This window comes from Osmerus mordax, chromosome 4, assembly GCF_038355195.1.
Source record: "Osmerus mordax isolate fOsmMor3 chromosome 4, fOsmMor3.pri, whole genome shotgun sequence".
Taxonomy (NCBI): Eukaryota; Metazoa; Chordata; class Actinopteri; order Osmeriformes; family Osmeridae; genus Osmerus; species Osmerus mordax.
In genome coordinates, this window is record NC_090053.1 from 2742816 (window position 1) to 2756330 (window position 13515).

A 13515-nucleotide genomic window follows, 5' to 3' on the forward strand; every position below is an offset into this window, starting at 1 on the left:
CGAGCACCAGGAGAGGGCTTGTTACCTATATCTATAGTGAATCTGTGTTTCAGCTTTGTGGAAAGTTTATTCAGGGTCTCGCATCATTTCCCAACACCAACATGCAACCTTCCACTTTCCTTTTACCTCATCTTTAAACTTAAACTTTAAACTTCCCCATAATGTGCTTTCATACACTTTTGTACTTGCCTATAGCTCAGCGAGAGCGGTTGGTGGTCTCACTTCCTGTTGTCTGTTTCCAGAGATAAGATCGTCAGGCTGCCCTCAGCTCCCAGACACGGTAGTCCTATAACAAAATGGGATTTACACAAATTAATCCAGCAAAGTATGGCCTTGATGAGATGTGTGTGGCTATGTTGTTGGGGGAGCTCTGCTTCTGGTGACCATACAGATATAGAAATACACTGTACCTACAGTAACTTCAGCACAGACAGGAATTAAAATATAAGTACTGTATACACAGTAACTAAAGGAACTACAGCACAGACGTGAAATACAGTACAGAGGAGTAACTATAGTAACTACAGTACAACCACAGTCCAGACAGTCAGTACAGTACAGAATAGACATGGGGTAAGTTTCTATGGTACGTGTGACATTGGTCCCACCTCAGCCTCATCTGAGGTGTTGAGGCAGAAAGTGAGGCAGGGTCAGTTTCACGAGTGTCGTTTCCCCAGTGTAGTTATAGGTCTCCTGTTCCGGTGCTAGATTGTGACCTTTTACCCATGGGTGAGGACACACAGTCTCGTCCAGCCTGGGTCTCTCTCTCTCTGTCTCTCTCTGTCTCTTCCTCTCTCTCTCTCTCTCTCTCTCTCTCTCTCTCTCTCTCTCTCTCTCTCTCTCTCTCTCTCTCTCTCTCTCTCTCTCTCTCTCTCCTCTCTCTCTCTCTCTCTCTCTCTCTCTCCCTCTCTCTCTCTCTCTTTTCCTATCTCTCTCTCTCTCTTCCTCTCTCTCTCTCTTCCTCTCTCTCTGTCTCCCTCTCTGCTGAGAGACCTGATGCGAGAGCTAATTGGATTGTTGGAATCTACTTACCCGGCCCAGCATGGCTGTGTGCAGGTGACAAAAACACCCATGGTCCTGAGGCATTATCTCCATGCCCCTGAGGATCACCGGGGCTTTGCACTGCTGAGACAGCCTAAATCAGCTGCTGCTAGCCTGGGTTCGCTCTCCAAGAGGCGTGGGCGCCTGGAAGGGAGGCCAGGTATATCAGACATCGCCTCATCCCTGATTACTAAGCACTCACAGGCAGGGAGTTTGCAACACCAGCTACACTGCAGTAGTCTGGATCAATGTATTTGTAGGGAGTCAAGGCTGGGTATGCTGGAACGAATAGAACAAGTAGACTGGCTAAAGATGTACTGTATGAAAAGTACAATATTTTTCTGTGTCATATTTTTTGGGGGGTTTCTATTTTTGGCTGGTTAATTTTGCTCACTGAATGTGCTCTGGATACCGTGAAAAAACCACGCTGAATGTTCATCGTTACCAAAGAAGTGTTTCGAGTTTACTTTCCTGAACCGCGGTTAGCTCTTTTGCGTGCTTGCCACTCTCCTCACACCTGCGCTTCAGTGCCCTCTCTGCTCATCAACCCTCTCCTCCCTCACTGACATGGCAGCTGTCACTACTGCGAACAACTCAGCCATGTTCCTCTCCTACCTCTTCTTCTCCTTCTCCCCCCTCTGTCTCCCTCCTCCTGTCTCTCCCACACTTTCTCTCACCCCCTCCCTCTGTGCCCCGTGTCCGCCCCAGGCCCAGACTGGTACCTGACCAAGGTGAAGCTGAGAGTGGCCGACGTGAATGATAACGTTCCGGAGTGGAGCATGGAGCCGTACCCATACCTGGCAGTGGTGGCGCCCCAGGCTCCCTCGGGGACTCTGGTCTACCAGCTCCAGGCCCTCGACCCGGACGAGGGGAGCAGTGGGGAGGTGGAGTACTTTCTGTCCGATGGTAAGCCACACTCAGGGCCTCATGTACTAACGCTTTTGCACCCATTTCAGGCGTATTGGAATCGCAACGTGCGGGTAAAAGCATGGCGAGGTAATGCCGTGCTGAGGTAAAAGCGTAGACTGCCTGTCGCGGGAACTGAAAATGGCAAATTGCGCTTTTCCGTGTCATGCATATGCATTCACGGGAGGGTCAATGGGAAAGTGGGAGTTTCCCATAAAGAGATGGGAGGGGATGCGTAAAGTGCGCCTAATTATGTATTCCGTGGTATGTACAGAAACCGCCCGTGAAAGCGTGCCTCCATTTTGCGGTGAAAATTCCGCACCTCTTAAAAACAGGTGTAAACCAGGATGCGGGTTTCCTCACATATGCCTCCTGGTGAAATGGCAGCAGTAATCTGAGCAAGACGAAGACATAGGCCAAGGACACAAGCTGAAAGGATTTTTGCCACAAGGATCACACTTTTTCAGTTGAGTGAACCCAAAGGCCGTGTATAATATTTAAATTTGCTGTTATCTCATGAACGAGCACATCAACTTTGTTATCACAAAATCTTTGTTTTCGCTATTTTGACAATTTTAGGCTGATCCATGATAGAAAGAGAGAAGGCCCATTCAATTGCGCGTTTAAATGCTCGCAATGTACTGTATAGTGGGCGGAGAAAGCCGCTGATTACCCAATGAACTGCAGGGTTGGTAAATAACGACGTAAGCTGAAGTATCACAGCGTGCGCTCTCTGTGGGTTGGCCATGGCGCTGATAACGCTACGTTACATGTACGGTCATGTACGTACATGAGGGCCTCAGAACTTCCCACTGTGCTTCCACACACACTACATTTACATTTAGTCATTTAGCAGATGCTTTTATCCAAAGCGACTTACACATACACACATGTACACACACACACACACAGACTAAGTGGGTCAGAGGTCTGCCACAGAGGGGGGGCTGTCATATCAGAGTGGGGGGGGGGGGGGGGGGGGGGTGTATGGGGTAAATCTGGTCCGGTGGGTCTAAAACTCCGTCTGTGACTTTGACCTGTATTAACCCTCCCCCACTCACCAGACAAGACAGGCACTACAGAAGCAGTGCTGTTTGACCCCCCCCCCCCCCCTCCCTCCGTGTCCTTAAGCAGATGTTAAGATAAGTTGTAATAACCATCTCAAGTGGTACAAGCTAAACACACATCTTCTGCCGGCTAGTATTCTAAATCAGATTGGAAAATAATTTGTCTTTGTTAGGGTTAACTTAATCCTCTCAACAGAATTGTAGGTTTACCCTCCATATCGGAAGAGGATGGTCTCTCCCTGCCCACCAGGACCTGGCAGTAGTAGCTTATATGTGACCTCATTCTGTAGTATATGAACCAGTATGCTGACTTTAGGATGTACAGTATTAAAAGCATATTGACATTAGTATGCACAGTGTTGTGTGTTGAGAGCCTCTCATGGCATCCTCTTTCACAGCTGGTAACCAAGATACGGATAAGAGTGGATGAGTGAGCTATCTAGGCACCTCAGTTAGCTTCTGTCTGTCTGTCTGTCTGTCTGTCTGTCTGCCTCTCTGTCTGTCTGCCTCTCTGTCTGTCTACCTCTCTGTCTGTCTGCCTCTCTGTCTGTCTGCCTCTCTGTCTGTCTGCCTCTCTGTCTGTCTGCCTCTCTGTCTGTCTGCCTCTCTGTTTGTCTGTTTGCCTGTCTGTCTGTCTGTCTGCCTCTCTGTCTGTCTGTCTGCCTCTCTGTCTGTCTGCCTCTCTGTTTGTCTGTTTGCCTGTCTGTCTGTCTGTCTGTCTGTCTGTCTGTCTGTCTGTCTGTCTGCCTCTCTGCCTGTCTGTCTGTCTGTCTGTCTGCCTGTCTGTATGCTTCTCTGTCTGCCTGCCTGCCTGTCTCCCTACTTGTCGACTGCCTGCCTGCCTTTCTCTCAATGTGTACGCATCTACCGTCTCACTGTGCATTCTGTCTTTGTTGCAGGAGGGGAGGGCTGTTTTTCAGTTGCCCAGCAGACGGGCCGTGTGGTGACTACAGGGTTTCCCCTGCAGAGAGACAGGGAGTACCTCCTCAGCGTGCTGGCATTCGACGGCCTGGGGAGTCGCAGCGCTCCCGCCATGCTGTCTGTGGTGGTGGGGCCTCGCGCCCCCCAGTTCACCAACACCAGCTACGCCATCTCCATACCTGAGAACACACCTGAGGGACAGGCGTGAGTTACACACACACACTGACACACACACACACACATGTAGCTTTCATTAGACGTTCTTACCCAACCACACATCTCCTCCTGCAGCTTCCTGGTAGTGCTGGCCATTTCCTTCCAGAAGCAGCCAATCAGCTACAGCCTGCTGATCAACCCCAGCAGTCTGTTCTCCATGCAGGGAGAGACTGGGGAGGTGGGCCTGACCAGGACGCTGGACTACGAGAGCGACCAGCGGAGATATCTGCTGATGGTCCGCGCCAGTGAGGGGGGGCCTGGGGGCCTCAGCAGTGTCACTGAGGTCAGAGGTCATGCACACACGCACACACAGACACACAGACACACACACACACACACACACAAAGCACTGCTGTTTGCTCATGGTCCTTTTGAGATCAACATACAGTTAACTTCTCCAGAAGGGTCATAGTGCCACAGTTATCTCCCTCTGGACTTCTACAGCATCTTCTTCCATTTACATCTGGTGAATAATGGACTTGAGAATCCTGTCAGACAGTTATCATCTAAGGCCCTTGTTTTCTCAGAACATATTCAGAGAACTTCTGCCTGATTAAATGTGCTGTTTTTTAAGTGGGTTTTGTGTGTGTTAATGGTGTGTAGACACACTCCTAAAAACTGTGTGTGGTGGGGGAGAGTTTGTGTGTGTGTGCGCGAGAGTGTGTTTGGAAGGGTATCTGAGACAGAGAACCCATCCTGCTATTTCAACACCATTTCTCAGCTGTCACTTTACACTTTACAGTCACTGGTGACAGGGTTAGGTCCCCCGCCAAAACACACATACACACACACACACACATACATACACACACATACACACACACGCACACATACACTCACACGCACACACACTCACACGCACAAACATACTAAGAAGGTATGAACGGGAAGATAAAGGATATGTTGAGGTGGCAACTTAGAAACTAAAAATACAATTTAGCTTAAGTTGACACCCCCAGTATAGACTTCCCTGAGGCTTTTCTGTAAGCTATTAAAGTTTTCAAAGTCTCTCCAATTTTGTATTTCACACGTCACCCCTTCTTCCCCACTATTCCACACACGCTCTAAATTGCTCTTCTGTCTCTTTCCATCCTCCTCCTCCCCTCCATCTTCCTTTTCTCCTTCCTTCTCCCTTTCCACCTCCTCCCCCTCCCCCTTTGCCCTCCTCCTCCCTCTCCTCCTCTCCTCTAACCCCTCATCTCCACCCCTCCTCCTCCTCTCCTCCTGCAGATCCAGGTGGTGATAACTGATGAGAATGACTGTGTTCCAGAGTTCCTCCAGTCTATCTACAGTGTGGATGGAGTCCTAGAGACAGTAACCACAGCAACCTCTCTCCTGCAGGGTGAGAGCATGGGCCCGAGCACCTTGTTCCTCATCCCTGTTGAAAGTTTTAGTTAAAGCTCTGCGTGGTATCTGGGATCTGCTGTGTTATATGAAACACTGACATTTAACACCTCACTTTTTTTCCTTTCATGTCATTAAATTCATAATGTTTTTGGATTGTTATAATTCTTTTAAGGATTCTAACAGATACTGTCAGCACCCAGTGTCCCTAACGTCGAGAAAAGCCATAAAAAGATACATATGAAAAAATGTCAACACTTCTGTCATCTGTCTAAATTAAATACAATTTGCATATAGTAGCTCAGTATAGTCCTCTCTCTCCTCTCCTCCTCTCCTCCTCTCCCCTCCTTCCCTCCTCTCCTCTCCTCTCTCTCCTCACCCCTCCCCTCCTCCCCTCCTCTCCTGCCCTCCTACTCCTCTCCCCCTCACCTCTCCTTCTCCTCTCCTCCCCTCCTCTCCTCTCCTCCAGTGCTGGCCAGTGACTGTGACTCAGGCCTGAATGCTGAGCTGACCTACTACACCCTGAGCCCTGACTTCAGCGTGTCGCCCCATGGTACCATCTTTCCCGCCGGTCGTCTTGACTACGAGCGGCCCAACCACCTGTATGAGTTTGTCGTCATGGCGGTGGACAGTGGGGAGGAGCCTCAGTCTGGGACGGCCACCATCCGTCTGCGCATGGCCAATGTTAATGACGAGCCGCCTGCATTCTCACAGTCTGAGTGAGTCAGGTTACCATGCAACACTGACGACCATGACAACTGTAACAAACAGGACACAACACAATACGGCACACTGTAATTATGCACTCTATAATTGGGTGTGCTCAAGCCTTCGGCGAGAGCACAACCTTTGTTCTCTCATATATATATTTATTTATTTATTTATTATTTATTTTCGCCCCCCTAAGGATCAGTCAATATTTGGACTACATACACAACGGCGGTGTCAAAAGGTTCGTCTTGGTAGCGATTGCGTTGGTTGTATTTTTATTTACGTTCCGTTGCATGGTTTAAGTAGAAATTGCGTTTTTGTGGTGAAAAGTGAAGCTAACGGTGGCTAATTTGCTAGCCACAGTCACTGACGTTACTAACGTCACTACGTCACTAACGTCACGAAAACACGCGTGACTACCTGTAGCAGAACATTCGTTTCACATCTGTTAACTTGGGGGATAGCAAGGCTAACTATAGCTTTACTGCAAGGCAGCTGCAGGAACGCCACAAGCAAAGAGGCCAGGGTGATAACTATTTACTCATTTTACTTTGTGATATGACACACAATTGTGATGTGTAATGTACAATATAAGCTGATATTATTAAGGAAGTACATCTACTTTCGGAAACAGTAGTCTACTATTTCACTGAAGTATTAGCATCATGACATTAGCCTGTGTTGCCCGGGCAAGACATACTACAGTGGTCTATGATGTAGCGTTATCTGTTTTCAATCGTTAAAATAAACATTCCTCACATATACATTTTCGTTGTAGGATTTATTCTGACATTAGTAAACGATTTGTTGGTGAAATTACCATTACCTGTGGTTTCAAACCAGTGTTGCTCACTGCAACGCTGTAGCTTACGCGAGATCAAAAGTCTATCTAACTACTAACCTGAACTTCATTGCCACAGCCTAAACGTTGTCAATCTGTTCATGAAAATAATTAATTTCATCTTAAACCGTACAACGGAACGTTAAATCCAATTCAACCAACGCAATCGCTACCAAGACGAACACAGCAGTAGTCTAGTACTGTACCGTAGTAGTACAATTTACCGGGGCAGCTTCCCCACACTGGGCTATATCGCATTTTGCGTTGTTACTGACAATGATCGCTACCAGTGAGCTTTTTATGAATTAGCGATTTTCCACTAAATAAATGTCAATCTTATTTACGTTTTGGGGGGCATATTTTCAGTAAGCAGATGGTACTGTTTGAATCGCGATTCCATCTTCTACTGCCGGGTAACGTCGTAGAATAATGTTCAAAGGGGGTTCTTTATTAATGAATGAATGCAATGAGTAGGCTAAATGCCTGAAAATATCATGAGAAGGGAAAAATTTATAATGACGTTTAAGTCATAGAGATTAGGTCAATTTTTACACCGGTCTGCTAAATTTATTCGTTTTGATTCAAAGATGAGGCTGCCTCTTGCAGGGGAAATGAGAAGACATCTATTTCATTCTACACTTCACTCGTATTTTCAGTTGTAAATGAGCAGCAAAAAAAAGATGCTTTTAAATCTATGTAATCTTTATAAATAATAAGTAGGCCCTATGCATTTTTATATAAAATATACAGAAATATCAGTTGTAAAAATGTCATTAAAAAACTGACCCCTGTGCAACCGACGCAAGCAAGCACACCCTACAATTTCCCCAGAAATTGTACCCTCTCTAGTTCTAGTTTGAGTTTCTGTCACTGATAAACACAAACATTCAACCAGACAGGCGGGCAGACAAGCAGGCTGGCAGGCAGGCAGGCAGGCAGATACACAGGCATATAGACAGACAAACAGGCAGACAAACAGACAAGCAGATACACAGGAATATAGACAGACAGGCAGGCAGGCAGACAAGCAGACAAGAAGGCTGTCAGGCAGGCAGGCAGATACACAGGCATATAGACAGACAGGCAGGCAGGCAGATAGACAAGCAGGCTGTCAGGCAGACAGGCAGACAGACAAACAGGCAGGCAGACAAGCAGGCAGACACGCAGGCTTTCAGGCAGGCAGACAGACAGACAGGCAGATACACAGGCATATAGACAGACAGGCAGCCAGACAGGCAGACAAGCAGGCTGTCAGGGCAGGCAGACAGACAGATACACAGGCATATAGGCAGACAGGCAGGCAGACAGGCAGACAAGCAGGCTGTCAGGGCAGGCAGACAGACAGACAGATACACAGGCATATAGGCAGGCAGGCAGGCAGGCAGGCAGGCAGGCAGGCAGGCAGGCAGGCAGGCAGACATAACTAGATGTGCTCTGTTTGTGCTTGTCCTAGTTTTCAGTTCAATGGAAGGACAGATTGAGATGGAGTGAGAGAGAGACATATAGAGAAATAGACATGGAGAGAAAGAGAGAGGGAGAGGCAGTGAAAAAGAGAGATCGAGGACAGAGACGAGAAAGAGTGGTGAGAGAGAGAGGGAGAGAGTGGTGAGAGAGACAGAGATAGGGAAAGAGAGAGAGGGAGACAGATAGGGATAAAGATAGAGAGGGAGAGAGAGAGAGATAGAGAGAGGGAGAGAGAGAGAGAGAGAGAGGAGTTTGCGCAGTCTCATCTTGTGATGTGCCAGCAAGCGCCCTTTGAGCTGGGTGACAGATTACAGGTCACTTACGTTGCCACGGAGACTGCCACGACTGGTGGAGATGAATCACCCATCAGCCTTCCTCTGTAAACCATCAATCACCTTTGACTCTCAACATACACACGCTCTCTCACTCACTCGCGCACACACACACTTGACTTGCATAAATGCATGCACACACACACACATTCTGCTGACGATTAAACTCGAAGTCTCGAACGCTCTCAAACTTCGCAGTCCTCTGACATCCTGCCCATCAGCCAGCCAGCCAGCCTCCTCCATCCATCCATCCCTCCATCCATCCATCCATCCATCCATCCCTCCATCCATCCCTCCATCCCTTCCTCAACCTGTCTGTGTCATGAAAGGCTCCACCCTTTCATTACTGTTTGTCATCCATTATCCCCCCCACTCTCTCTCCTCTCCTCCCCTCTCCCTCCCTCTTTCTCTCTCTCTCTCTCTCTCTAGCTCTCTCTCTCTCCCTCCCTCCCCATGCCTTCATCTCTCCACACCCCAGAGCTGCATCACCAGTCCCCCAGTCTACTGTGGAGCTTTGCCTGCAGAGAATCCCAGTGCTCTACACAACAGAGAGAGCAAATCACTGCTGACATTTTCAAAGGCTCTGGATCAAATGGCACAGAGTGGGCTGGGAATATGAGAAGGGCCATTTGTACAACGAGTCCAACGTCCCGGCCGACATCAGCGTTCGTCTGGGCCAGGCTGCCCAGCTGGGGACTGAATCACTCTGACAAGTGTGAGGCAGGGCCATAACTCTGCATCGCTCTGCTGATGGGTGGACTAGTTGATTGCTACAGTATAAATGCATTTGTGTGTGTGTGTGTGCGCGTGCCTGTGATTGTGTGTGTGTGTGTGTTGCTGTAGTAGATATTGATTTGATTAAACGCCTTACACACAGCTACAGGACGTTTGTCTCAGAGGACGCGGGCCCCAACACGCTGGTTGCCACGGTGCTGGCTAAGGACCCCGACGGTGACGGGATCGGCTACTCCATCACAGATGGGAACGAGGAGGGGAACTTCGTCATCGACAGCCAGAAAGGTACAAATCAACTGCTGTAAACTCCTGGTTACTACTCAGACACATCCAGATCTCCCTAGCAACCAACTGGTCTTCCCTCACCCTAAAGAGCCCTTTTATATCATGTAAATGCACTTACCTTGAGGTTGCCTTTATTACACATAAGTATGAATGGGTATCAGGGGAATGAAATTACAAGTAGGCTTTTTGAGTGCTTTTAGTGTAAAAGTCCTGAATAGAAAAGAGTGCATTATTCTTTTAACTCTTCTAGAGAGACATGGTTGGTGCTCCATCCAAACTCTGACTTCCTCAGCCGTACAGTTTATCTTTTTTATTTACCCTCTGATCCGAGACCAGCAGGACATTCATCAGTCCGCTGACATTTGTCAACCAACCTTTTCAATTCAATTTCACAAAGCTCTATCTAAACTCACAATCTCTCCACACAGTCAGCCTCCTCTCCTCTCTCCCTCCCTCCCTCCTCTCTCCTCTCATCTCTTCTCTCCCTCCTCTCCTCTCTCCCTCCTCTCCTCTCCTCTCTCCCTCCTCTCCTCTCTTCTCTCTCCCTCCTCTCCTATCTCCCTCCTCTCCTCTCTCCCTCCTCTCTTCTCTCCCTCCTCTCCTCTCTCCTCTCTCCCTCCTCTCCTCTCCTCTCTCCCTCCTCTCCTCTCTTCTCTCTCCCTCCTCTCTCCTCTCTCCCTCCTCTCCTCTCTTCTCTCTCCCTCCTCTCCTCTCCTCTCCCTCCTCTCTCCCTCCTCTCCTCTCTTCTCTCTCCCTCCTCTCCTCTCTCCCTCCTCTCTTCTCTCTCCCTCATCTCCTTACAGCTTCTGTCTTCCCCTGTTATGGTCTCCTCACCCTCACATTTCCTCTCCTTACTGCTCCTCTCTTCTCCTCCCCTTTACTTTTTGTTTCTTTCCTCTCCTCTCCTCCCCACCCCTCTCCTCCACTCTCCTCCCCACCCCTTTCCTCTCCTCCCCACCCCTTTCCTCTCCTCTCCTCCCCACCTCTCTCCTCCACTCTCCTCCACTTTACTCACCACCCCTCTCCTCCACTCTCCTCCCCACCCCTTTCCTCTCCCCTCCTCTCCTCTCTGAGCCGAGAATGAGCTGCGACAGTTTCTCTGTCGAGGGTGGTGTGTGTACCCTTCCTTCCCACAGTTTCGCAGTTTTGATCAGCTGGCACACCGTTGAAGTCACGCAGAGTCGCTCTGAACTGTACAACACCTTTCTGTTTTCACTTTGTGATGAGAACACTCTCACTGCCAGGCGGGCAGTGCCACTGCTCGATGCCCAAAGGGGTGGCACCACGAATCCCAATGGGCATAGCATTTGTGCCCCTAATTAGCAACAGCCTTCTCCCCCAAACCACCACCACCACGACAGCAGAGGAGATGAGGGCTAGGAGTGTTTGCCGACACATCTTTAATCAGCACCGCTGTGAGCTGAACGCAGAGACAACAAGAGAAGGAAATCTCCCCGCGTTCCTCACTTCAGTGAACTTCACACATCACAGACAGTCGCTCTCTCAGGCCACTTGCCTCACAGTTTGTTGACAGGAGAGATGTCTACTCAGATGCCTGTCTGCTTTCATCCCTCCTTTAATCTCTCCTCCTGCCTTGGTAACAGCCCTGGAGCGAGGGAGGAGGGAAGGAGGGAGAGGGAAGGAGGGAAGGAAGGAAGGGAGGAGATAAGTGTGTAGAGTTCTAGTTCACCTCGCTTTCCAGACCCTGTCACTCGATTCCCCCCCCCCCACACACACACACCCCAACTCCCCATCAGAGGTAACCGTGGTGTTTCGGTCTCTCTAGGGCTCATCCGGCTTCGCTCCACCCCTCCACCCAAGCTGCAAGGCCTGGAGTATGTCCTCAACGTCACGGCAACAGACGACAACGCTTCCGGTGGGCCCCACCCCCTCTCCAGCACCACCAGGGTCATCGTGGGGGTGGATGACGTCAACAACAACAAGCCCGTCTTTGAGAAGGTGAGACGGCACTCTGCAGGTCTATGATATGATGGCACGGTGCTCATCCCTCACAGTGCTCACCCCCCCCCAACCCTATGCATGCCTCTCTTATCTTTTAACATCTTTTCTACTTCTATCACTATCTTTCTCTTTCTCTTTCACTTTTTGGTCTGCCTTCTTAGTCTCCTCACATCCCTCCCTCCTGCCCATTCCCTCCCTCCCTCCCTCCCTCCCTCCCTCCCTCCCTCCCTCCCTCCCTCCCTCCCTCCCTCCCTCCCTCCCTCCCTCCCTCCCTCCCTCCCCCACACATCTCCCCAGTGATCTGATTATCCAGCACCCTTCCTATCTTCAGACAGCCTTTGGGGATTTCAGTCAACTTATAAAAAAACTGCCGTGGTCGACTATACCTGTCTAATTAGTTTCCTGTTTCATTAGAAGTGACCTGAACTTTGATGAGAGAAATATTCATGATGTGCAGACTGTGGTCTGGTGCACTGTGTGGCTGGTAGGAATGATGAGCTTGTCTTAACACATGTGAATATCAAGTGACGCCTCCGAAGGCTGTTTCTAGGCCAAGAGGACCTTAAGATTGATAGTACGCCCCCTTGAATAAATACCTAACGGGCATATTGTCTCCACATCCTTCCTGCTCTGTGACATAATGCCCCTGTCTCTTCCTATCCTCCTTATGTCTCCCGTCTGTTTTCCTCTTCCTGTCTCCTTCTCTTCTGTTCTCTTCTCTTCCCCTCCTCTCCTCCCCCTCCTCCTCCTCCTCTCTCCTATTGTTTCTGGGTCCTCTGAGAGATAGCGTTGGACCTGTGTGTGGTTATCAACCGTAGAATCTCTCCCTCTCGTGCTCTCTATCTGGGACGTGTGCTTGTCAGGGGACTGGTGGATACCTGGGGATCAGGGCGGGGCTGGCCCCCAAAACAAGTGCACCTACTCTGTCCTCTATAGCAGGACTCTGTTCATAAGGACATGCTGATTCCTACAGTACTATATGGAGAAACAGTTAACCTGATTACAACACACTCTACTGCAATAAGATGTTATGACTGTGATTATGATGTTCTGTTCTTCTCTCACCGCTGCCTACCTACCTCTCTCTCTCTCTCTCTCTCTCTCTCTCTCTCTCTCTGTCTCTCTCTCTCTCTGTCTCTCTCTTTCTTACTCTGTCTCTTATTCCCTCTCTCTCTCCCCCTCTCTCTTTCTCCCCCCCCCTCTCTCTCTCTCTCTCTCTCTCTCTCTCTCTCACTTTCTCTCTCCCTGTCTCTCTCTCTCTTACTCTGTCTCTTATTCCCTCTCTCTTACACCCTCTCCCCTTGCCTCTCCCTCTCTCTAGTGCCAGCAGTATCGTGAGCAGGCGTCGGTCCTGGAGAACCAGCCAACCGGGACCTTTGTTCTTCAGGTGCAGGCCGTGGATGCAGACGAAGGGGCCAATGGGAAGGTCAAGTACGGCTTGATGCATAGAGACAGCACCATCCCAGCCTTCAAGGTCCACCCCGACACAGGTACCCCACGCCCGCAGTACCCCGGGAACAGATCATCTCCTGGACACACACACACGCACGCATGGCCCCCGTCTGTACGCCTGCACGCACGCAAACATACAAGCCTGTACACACACACACAACCAGGCCTGCTCCCCTGTACACACACACACACACACACACAACCCCACCTGCTCCCCTGTACACACACACACACACAC

General features: G+C 49.5%; 1 protein-coding gene across 1 annotated transcript in view; it reads left to right on the forward strand.

The window, feature by feature from the left end:
* The first annotated feature begins 1071 nt into the window (after positions 1-1071).
* Positions 1072-13515, forward strand: part of LOC136941624 (neural-cadherin-like) — a 45433-nt gene continuing 32989 nt past the window's right edge. Inside the window, 9 exon segments of the mRNA XM_067234159.1 lie at positions 1072-1201; positions 1750-1947; positions 3914-4139; positions 4227-4434; positions 5382-5493; positions 5965-6214; positions 9721-9863; positions 11650-11822; positions 13147-13315. Of these exon segments, the coding sequence (XP_067090260.1) occupies positions 1072-1201; positions 1750-1947; positions 3914-4139; positions 4227-4434; positions 5382-5493; positions 5965-6214; positions 9721-9863; positions 11650-11822; positions 13147-13315 (1609 nt within the window).